At 34.0% G+C, this 10,585-nt stretch overlaps 1 protein-coding gene across 4 annotated transcripts in view; it reads right to left on the bottom strand.

The window, feature by feature from the left end:
* Positions 1 to 512: 512 nt before the first annotated feature.
* Positions 513 to 10,585, bottom strand: part of LOC145245760 (uncharacterized) — a 66,008-nt gene continuing 55,935 nt past the window's right edge. For 3 of the 4 annotated variants that reach the window (XM_080107363.1, XM_080107365.1, XM_080107364.1), the window contains exons 3-6: positions 9,619 to 9,645; positions 8,930 to 9,115; positions 6,019 to 6,069; positions 513 to 843 (exon numbers count right to left, since the gene is read on the bottom strand). In XM_080107363.1, coding sequence (XP_079963489.1) covers positions 678 to 843; positions 6,019 to 6,069; positions 8,930 to 9,115; positions 9,619 to 9,645 — 430 coding nt within the window. In that variant the 3' untranslated portion in view covers positions 513 to 677. The remainder of the gene's footprint in view (positions 844 to 6,018; positions 6,070 to 8,929; positions 9,116 to 9,618; positions 9,646 to 10,585) is intronic. The other variant, XM_080107366.1, reaches the window with a different exon arrangement.

Genomic DNA, 10,585 nt, shown 5'->3' with positions numbered 1-10,585 from the left:
AGATGCATTAAAAGTAACCAGCCACTCCTTTCCCCATTGTACTACGTGCTCAAGATCAGAGGAGAGAGAATTGGAGAGAACTTGGTCGTTTACTGTCTTAGATGTGGTACCATAAATGGTAGTGTCGTCAGCATAAATGTCTACAAATGATGTAAGGATATGATTTGGAAGATCATTAATATAGATCAGGAAAAGAGTTGGGCCCAGGATGGATCCCTGAGGGACACCGGCATTAATACTGTGAGCTTCTGATTTTTGCCCCTCAACTACTACTCTTATGAACCTATCAGAAAGAAATGATTTAATAATTGAGAAGACTTTTCCAGCTATACCATAGCTAGCGATCTTATGAAGTAAACCTTTATGCCATACCCTATCAAAGGCTTTAGATATGTCAAGAGCAATTGCCCTAGAAAGATTGCCACCGTCGAGAGATTTGCTAATCCTATGCGATATAACTGTAAGCACATCTGCTGTAGATCTTTGGGAAAATAATGTAAAAAAATAATAAAAACAATTTTATGAATGTTTAATTTCTGAAAATCATTTTTAATACATGGATAATGGGCTGTTAAATAAAGCACCGATAAGATATCTTGAGAAAAAAAGTCTTAAAATTTCTGTAGAAATATATAAAAAAAAGAACAAATAAAAAAAAACATTTTTGGTATTTGTGGTCAAAGAGCTTCAGTTTTCATGGTTCTTCCTCCATGTTTCTTTCTTGTTGGCCGATGTTCCTGATAATTTCCAATGCTTGAAGCTTCAGGGTCACTTATTCCAATGGCACCGTTTTCTGCAAGTTCCAATTCTAAAGGAACCTCTGACCATGTGCCATCATGGACACTGCAAAAGAAATCAATTCTGTAAGTTGAAAAGCAACAGACATTTTATCAATTAAGTTCAAATAAGTTTATGATTGTGCATCGATCAATTATGCACTATTGTCGCACTGCATCAATGTTCACAATTATGGCACATAAACCATTTTTGGGGGTTTATAAAAATGAAACCAAACTTACCATTTTATATCCTGCTCTCGTGACCATTGGCCACGTCCTCGAGTGGTTTGTGTCCTGACATTAATTTTATCTGGAACAAAAGTTCTCAATGCACAGCAACAGATGCAAGTCTCATTTCTTTCTAGACAAATAGATTTTATTCAGTCACAATGGTTTTGCATGGTTGAAGTCGCATTATTGTTGCTTACCCTTAGAAAGAGGATGAGTGGGCGTCTCTATTTTGCTATAGTTTTAGCCGACAGTTATTTCTATCTTGGCACCTCCACGGGAACTCTTTCGATCCATTTTCTCAGGGAATCAGAGACAGACTTTTTCTAATCTGCTCTTTCTGACTCTCCGAAACAGACTCCTCCAAAATCGCATTCCACAAAACGTTCTGTGACATGTTGATCTATATTACGCCTTGTCAATGGCTGTTCTGCTTGTTCGACCTGTCTCTTTAATTTTGTTATAACACTTTTTATAAACAATCTGCGTGTGCTAATAACTTCTAATCTAAAACCAATGAGCTTCAATTTCTAATTCTCTATATTGCATTAGCCACAACTGCCACTCTGTCTATGGTTGACCTATTATATGACACTATAACTAATGCTTATTACCTTATCGTATGCAGCGACTATCTCCCATCCACCAGGTCCCTAGGTGGTGGATAGGGAAACAGCTTTCAGGTATGGAGGTTAGCTGCAAATACCCAATTTGCAGTTCTGGAATAACTGACAGTCTACGCAGAGGGTGTACATGGGATATGTTCTAGTCAGGTGAATCTCCATAAAATGCATACAGATGTTTGATGTAAACTTTAGACTTGGCAGGTGTGAGTTGCTGAGAAGAGTAGAAACTAAACCCTGGGTTTACTTTTCGCAGCCTCGTAACTCTCACTTCTTTAATTGTGTCCTTTAATCCTTACATTTGATGAGCAATGTTTCTGACAAAGGGATGAAAATTGTTGTTTTCTGGGTCAAAATCTGTTCATCTAACACTTATTATTGGCTTCTTTAGATCTTGAAGTAGTATTTTTTTTCTTAGCATACATTAAGTGACTTCATGGCTTGTCTGGTCCGATTTCTATAATAAAAAGAAATTGATTGACTTAATTGAGCTCGGGCTGTTAACCATGGTTTGCAACACAGTATTGATCACAAAAAAGCGTTGGATAAAACTTTTGCTTCAAATAAAACTACACGAATATTTCTATGCACGCAACTAGTCAGCTACCTGCATGGGAGTCCTACCAGTGTAGATGATACCCCTTCAACCTGCACATTAATAAAAAAGAACCGATGAAGAAGAAAAACCTGCTTCCTTTCCAACAGCCACTAATCATAAGATTCTTTTTAATTTTTAATGGCTTTATTTATTAAAAATCTTGACCTGCTGGGTCATCCATTGAGCTTTAGGTAAATTGTTGGAAAAAGCGAGTTTGCAAAGCTAGTGAAAAAAATAAATTAAATAAAAAGACAAAATCCTAAATTAGCTTTTTCTTATCTGTGCATTTTTCTCACTTTTTCTCCTGCTACAGGTTAAATAGCATTAGTACATCTGGTGATATTTCCTTCGATTTGTAATGAACTGTTCCAATTCTTTCTTCATTACCTTTGAGAGAGAGGAAGAGATGGGGGGGCATATAAACTAATAATTGGGGGTGGGGGGTGGTAAACAACTTACAAAAAAAGCTGGAAATGATAGAAAGTTAGTAAAAGATGGGTCACGTGATGTTAATTGCAAATTACTGTTAATTAGAACAATTAAAGTCAAAGTTTTTCAAACATAACTCAATTCCAAAACTGATGAATATTTTATAATATTTTTTTATTGGAATCCTTAGAGATGAGTAATTTGTGTATTTTATTTATTTGCAAACTGTTATCTTCATCTTCATAGTTGTTGTACCACCATGTTTCGGCCAACTAATCCGGTCTGCTTTTGGTAGGATTAAAACCACTATCTTCAAACAATGCTCACCTGGAACCGTAGAGATTCAACGTCTGTATCCACTGCACCACAGGCCCTGAAGGCGCAGTGAGTAGATGCATTGAAATAAATACATGATGAATATTTTATCATATATTTTATGTGATTAAAACCAATAGGGAAAAAAACTTATGGGAAACAATATTGATTGACTCAAATTTAGTATAATAAATATGGTAAGAAAATGTTTTGGAGGGGTTGGGGTGGGGAAAGTTTTGTTTCATACTGAAAAGTTAGTAAAAAAAAAAATAAAGATTTAAGTGGAAATTTGACCGTTTCTGAATTTAAAGAAAAAGTAATTCCTCTAAAAAGTGAAGATGTCGCATCCCTGCTGGCATGTGTTGGACGGCTTCTTAGAAATATTCACACAAGCATGTGTATCACTAAAAACATAAGATTATGTTAGTAAAATATTTGTTAGAATTACAATATTATTAATTTTATAACATTTAACATTAGTTTTTCTCTCTTATACAAAGTCCCAAATCTAACAGGTCCTGTACTATCGATCAAGCTCCAAACCCTGTCGCATCACCACAATGTTGCATTTCTGTGCATGTTTTACAAGTACTTGAATGTGTTCTGATGAACTCATTGCACTTGTGCTCCCTCAAGGTACATAACCCAACAGACCCATCTAGCAGCAAGATCCCACTCCTTCACTGTAGAGTTCTGTAGATGCTGGAAAGCCTTCTGTGCCAATAGCTTCTTCGCTTGGACCACTAGACTTTGAAATTCCCTTCCTGTTTCCTGCTTCCCTGACTGTACTAAGATGTAGAAGTTTAAATGAAAAAGGTTTTGAATTGAAAGCCATGTTTAATTTCAGAAGAGTTTCCGATGGATAGCTAATCTGTTTAAGTCTTGGAGATGAAAAAGAATTTTTGGTGGGTAGCTATTCTGTATAAGTCTCGGACTGTAACATTTTGCAAACTAAAAGCAAAGATCTGAAAGAAATTATGTGTGGGAATTGTAAAAGATCAAATATTTTTATGGAGCAATTCCAGTTTCTGATTGGTTGCTAACAGAACATGACTATTTAATTGGTCAGTTCCTATCGCAAGTGTTTATAAGTAGAACCTTTGAATTTTCTTTAATTATACCCTGATTAAATGAAAAATATTGCAACATAATGTGAACGAACATCTTGCTCATCTCCTCACATAGTCCCCAGTAAACACAGGGCTGGATTAACCATTAAACCAAATAAGCACACAAATAGGGCACCAAGGAAAGGAAGTGGGGAGCACAACAAAAATTTCAAAGCCGAATTTTCAATGGTGCCTCAGTGTTTAATGAAATAATTTGAACTGGTCAGTTTTGTTTAATTTCAATGGCTAAAATTTTGTGTGACTTATTATGTAATATACAAGCCAGTGTGTTGTATAAGATTAGTTCTGAGGATTTGGGCAATAACTTTATCGTTAAAAAAAAATAAATCGGGAGAAAACTTTCAAATGTAAGTAAAAGTTGTTTTCTTCCTTAAGTTTTGATTCATTTCGATGGATGATATTGTTCTTTTGTGATTTATTGTGTTTTGAATTACACAGAGCACCAAAGTCTTAAATGCTTAGGGCCTCTAAAAGGCATGATTCGGCTCTGAGTGAACATGATCCCAAATAGTAACCACTTGATGAACACATACATTAAATCCTTTGCCAAGGCCGCTGGAAAAATGGTGGGGTCTTTGTATCGATCCAGTAGATAGCTTACTGCTGATGCAATTCTCTATCTATATAAGAACCAGGTACGTCCAAGAATGGAATACTATTGCCACATCTGGGCAGGAGCTGCTAGAAAGGACTTATCCTGCCTTGATAGAGTTCAAAATAGACTTTGTAGCCTCGTAGGGGATGTCCTTTTCTCTTCCCTGCAACCTCTTTCTAACAGAAGAAATGTTACGAGTTTGTCTCTGCTTTATCGTTATTTTCATGGCAAGTGCTCGGCTGAGCTTCAATCTATGGTCCCACCTCGCCAAACTTTTACAAGAAACACCTGTCTAGCAGAAAACACTATCACTAATTTCCCCCGCTCTTTATCTGTGCCTAAACCTAAACGTAGATTCCATGAACAAAGCTTCTTTCTTAGAACTGCACGCCTGTGGAACTCTCTTCTGCTTTCCAGCTGACTACAATATGGTTGTCTTCAAGTCTAATGTAAATAAGTTTTTGATGAGCCGTTCCATATAAGTTAACAAATTTACTAAATTTCCATTAATAACGATTAATATATTGTCCAATTTCTACTGTGCACGCTTTAACTCTTATCCTCGAGTGGCCTCTTGGCCTTGATAAGTGGTAATTCCTCTGTAAAAAACTTACGTTCAAGCCTTGTTTGAAGTGAACAAGAGTATGACAAAAAACAAAACAAAACAAAAAAACAATTTGTAAAAATTCTAGGATATTTCCTTCAAACTACATTTATCAGAGGAATGCTGTCGTGGTTCAAATAAAATCTAGACAACTAAGAAATTATAATATAAAAACATTTTTTGATTAGGAGCGGAAAAAAAATCGAAATCACTAAGGGGAATAACTCATATTTTTAACTGAAGAATACAAAAAGAGTTGTCTTGCTTACAACTAAAATTTTATTTGTTTGTTCTATATACATTAAACATTTTCTTTTTATATATTACAGAAAAATTTAAATATTTTTACCATTTTATTAAAAAAAAAAATTTTTAATTACTATTTTTTATTTTTTACTTAATGAACATTAGAGGAAAGTTTAAATAATCTTTTTTCCATTTTATTAAAAAAATTATATTTTAAATTACTATTTTCTATTTTTATTTGTAATTTATTAAACTGTGCAAATTGATACATGACAGAAACAATTTTCTGGAGATTAAAAATGATAAAAAGTGATAAAAAATAAAAATAACATTTTTTTGCATTATATTCTGGATGATATTGAAGAAGAAGGGAAAGATAAAGATAGAGAGAGATAGATAGAGGGAGGGCGGGAGGGAAGGTGGGAGAGAGAGGCAGTCTTTAAATATTATCTTTAGCAGTAGAATAATTACCTGTAATTGTATGGGGGTGGGGGGCTGGGATCTCTCTCAGCTTTCTGGTGCCTACAAGGGTAAAAAGAAAAAAAAATGTCAGTCAAAATAAAAAATTCCTAAAATTACATTTCGATTTCATTATGTTCTTTATTCAATCTGATATTCTGAAACATGCCATATCATTTTTTTTATCTTGAAATAATTAAATTATAAAATGATGGGCGACAACTTTGGTTATTGTGGAACTAAAATTGATGAAATAATTTATATAATTTGATTTTGAACTGATCTGGAGAATGTTTGAATAAAATAAAAAACGATTTGTAAGAAATAAAAGAAAGGTTTATATCGATACTAGTAGGGTACCCGAAGTTGTCTGGGTACCCTACATGTATAAAAAAAAAGAGAACGATTAAAAACAAGAATGTGTAATATTTTTGTTTTAAAACTTCTCTCTCTCCCTATCTCTCTCTTTCATCCTCCCCAACCAAAAAGAGTTTTCCCTCTACACCAGAGATTTCCAATCTGAAGTGATTGCCCTCCCTGGGGGTGTGAGACTTTATTCCAGGGTGGAGGGCGAGAAAAGTTTAGATAAAAAATAGTGTATTAATTATATGTTACTCTTTTGTGCGTTATTTCTTGCTTTCATTTTATGCTCAAGTGTTTTAATAAATTGGCCATTTAAATACATGGCTGAATAGATTTGATCCAACCATGTATTTAACTGTGAATTCAGAAAAAATTTCCTCCAATACAATATACATTTTAGGGGGTGTGAAGTTTGAGGGAAATTTCTTGAGATGCAAACCCCCAAAAAAGTTGGAAACCACTGCTCTATACAATATTTTGATGTGCATTTTACTTTGAGTTTTACAAATTGATGGAAATAATCGCCCTAAATGTCAAACCCGACTAATTTTATTCTTAACAACAAAACAAACAAACAAACAAACAAACAAACAAACAAAAAAAACAACAACATTCTTTTCTACTATTCATTAATATCAGCCACTGTGAAGATACACCTGAAGAAGGTCAGAGGTTACATCGACCGAAACGTTATGAGAATAACAGCCAAGATGAGAACAGTAGTTTAAACAATCGAAATAGTATAAATTACCACTCCTCATCTCCAAAATTCAGAAACATTATATCAAATCGGTACAGACCTGAATTTATATAAAAATAAAAATAATTTGATGCGTTTGCCATTTCCTAAAAACATCAGAGGTTACATCGAAATGTTGTGAAAATGACAATCAAGATGAAAACAGTAGTCTGAAGAATCCAAATAATACGAATAACCAATTTTCATCTAAAAAATTCAGAAATGTAATGATTCAAGGGAGTTTTAAACAATAACTCTATGCACACAGTGACAAACGTAACAAATGAAAGATTATGAAATGCTGCCTTAAGAATCTGACATCAAGCAATGCAATTTGTGCGATGCCAAAAAGTTTAGATTCCTAAAGATGATACATGATTATGATATCGTTTAATGTTAGAAGTGAAATTTTCAGAAACTGGTGGTAATAACTAAGAATGCAATAAAATTAACACCTCTACCTGGTCATGGCTGACGGAATGTGAACAATCTACCTTTGTGAATTAAAGAAAGGGCTCAGTTAGAACTATCATATAGTTTCTTAGGGATTGAGATAAACTTTGAGAAGTTTGATTATTAGAATTATTTGAATTATTTGAACTACTGTTTTTATCTTGAGTTTTATCTTTGCAATGTTTCAGCCAATGTAACCTTCACTCTTCCTGTGCTCCTGTTGCTAGAGAATATTTGTGTCAAACTTGAAAATCTGGATATTTTGAACAAAACCTTTTATTTAATCCATGGGGTAGCTGGCTCTTGTCCTGTCAGTCATGACTGAGTGATATGTAATCTAACACAGGTTGCGCCGGGATGTTGAAAATTGTGATTTTGCTGTGAAGGTTGGTTAGTGCAAGAAGAGTTCAAGGGTTAAGTTGCTGAGATATGTTAAACTCTGTAGTTGGGGCCAACGACAGCAGCCTGAAATAAGTCATTCGGGTTTGTGTGAAAGAGAACGTAGAAAGAAAGACAGAAAGAAAGAGCAAGAGCATGAAAGAAAGAGAGGAAGATATCTTTTCTCTCGCATGCAAATCAGTCTGGTTTCCGATTTTGGATGGAGCAGATGCGTTGAAATTGTTGCAAAGATGTGCCGGAGAAAAAAACGAGTTAAGAACGGCCAATAAGAAAGAATGTTAAACCGCCAAACTGAAAATGAATAAACCAAGCATTAATCAAAAGAAGCCTCTGATTTGTTATTTTGTGCATGCAGTTCCCTTTGCAACTATGAGCAGCGAAGCCAAGAGGCAGAAAAAAGGTATACCAAAGTTTGATTATCCAGACATGAACACATGTACTAACTAGACAATAAAACATTATGAACATGACCATACATAGACACTAGACGTATCACAATTACATACATAGATACAGACAAAAAGACAAACGTAATGAGATATACACACAACAGAAAATACCCCCCCCCCTTACATGAGTAGAAATCTTAAGTAATTCATAATCGTATTTTAAGTATGGCTTTTTACGGAGGATTGAATCTTCAAGTTCGTCAATTTGAAATTATTAACGAGCACTTATATCCGTTGTACCATCATGTTCCTGAGTTCGACAAAATGCACTTAAATAAGGTCAAAGTTTACATCAACCGAAATGTTGTGAGAATAATATCCAAGATGAGAATAGCAATTCGAATAATCCAAATAATTCAACTAATATGTTCCGAAGTTGGAAAAGCTGAAGAAGGTCAGAGGTTGCATCAGCCAAAATGTTTTGAAACATAATCCACATAATCTAAATGATTTTAATATCTTCTAAAAAGATGAACGATACACAAATGATGAACGATATCTTCAAATGATGGCTACTCACCTTTGTAGGGTCCCAGGTGCTGAATGGGGAGCGTTCCCTCTCACTCTACCATGGCGCTGACGTCGTTTCTGGTGAGCTAAAGACATGGAACCACTCCGAATGTTAATTGGTGTTTCTCGATTGTCTGAGAGTTGCCGAAGACTGAGTGAAGCTTGTCGAATCGAGCTGTACTGAATCAGTTCAGATCTGAATGTAAAAACAGGAAAAGAAACGATAATTGATGAAACTTCTTGGCCGCAGAGTTCTTCCTAACTCTGGAATGATGTGAGAAAGTTTTGCTTAGGTGCTAAATAGTTTACCATTGGTTAACATGATATCAACAAACATAAATAACAAACTATATGAAAAGTATGATTTGAAAAAAATAAATAAATAGTGAATCTTTGTGAAGAATTTCCCCTATATTAAAAAAACAAAAATAAAGAAAAATCCGTATGATGTATGTATCTGTGACGAAATAAAAATACCATTCCAAAAATCATGTAAATTGATCAAGTAGTTTTATTTTTTATAAAGGGAACCTTTTTTTATGCTGAATATGTTAAAATCAGTGAAAGACTTAAGAATTATTTTAAAAAAATTATTTTAAAAAGTTTTATGGTAAAACAGTATTTATATTTTGATTTTATAAAAATAAAATGTTGTAAAATTTTTAAATTCAATAAAAACGTAAAGAATGTGAAACTTACTCTGATGTCTGGCAAATTCTTTTCTCCCTACAAAAAACAAAACAAAAACAAAATGAGTTAGAAATAAAATCGTACACATTTAGAGTTCACTTTTATTGTTCTTCAGTATTTCTATTGTGAAGCGATTTATTGAAATAAAATATGAGAAAAAGGACATTATTGAAAGGTATACAATAAAAATTAACAAAATTATACGGTTTTGTGGAACTCAGGTCTGATAAGATCCTTTTTCCACCAGAAACAAATAAATAAATAATGGAAAAAAATAAAATATGTGCAATAAACTTTGTTTATTTACAAAAAAGTAACAAGTAAAAACGAATCATTTTTCAGTGTTCAAAAAGTGTGTCTTCGCAGACAGTTTCTTATCAATATGAAAGTTATTTAGACTATTTTAGGGTTTGAGCTTTTGGGACACAACCTAAGAAAATAAATAATTCAACACAAGCTTCTGATACAACGAACACAACAACTTCAATAAACGTAACAAAGAAAAGGTTTATTCAGGCGAATGTTCACAGGTAGATATTATCCCTGGGTAAAAGCTGAACCCTGGCTACCTGGTGCTATCGCGGTAGTTATTCCCAGTGGGAATCGTCGATACCAGATAAAATAACACAGAGGTGGAGAGAGAGCGAAGAAAAAGGGTCCGATCTGCTTATAAGTAAGAAAGAGTTTTTATCCTTCAAACCGGAAGCTGTCCGATTTCCTTAGGGGAGAGAAAGGATCAATGCGCCGCACCCCCTGATTGGTCAGTATGTGGCCAAATAACACAGGGGAGAGGCATTGATTTGTGAAAGAAAAAAAAGTTCCATTTGTTTTTGCTACACTATTCATTGAATTGAAAGAAAAAGAGAATGTCATTTGTTTTTTTTTTAGTGAGAAAACAGACTTATTTTTTGTGTGCGATATGAGAAAGAAAGAGGAAAGTAAACGTTGCTGTGTGTGGCTGAATGTCTGCATTATT

This window comes from Euprymna scolopes, chromosome 23 (assembly GCF_053919585.1).
Source record: "Euprymna scolopes isolate OS-2025 chromosome 23, ASM5391958v1, whole genome shotgun sequence".
Lineage (NCBI taxonomy): Eukaryota > Metazoa > Mollusca > Cephalopoda > Sepiida > Sepiolidae > Euprymna > Euprymna scolopes.
Note: the sequence above shows the minus strand (reverse complement) of the source record. Positions and strands in the feature narration are given on the sequence as shown.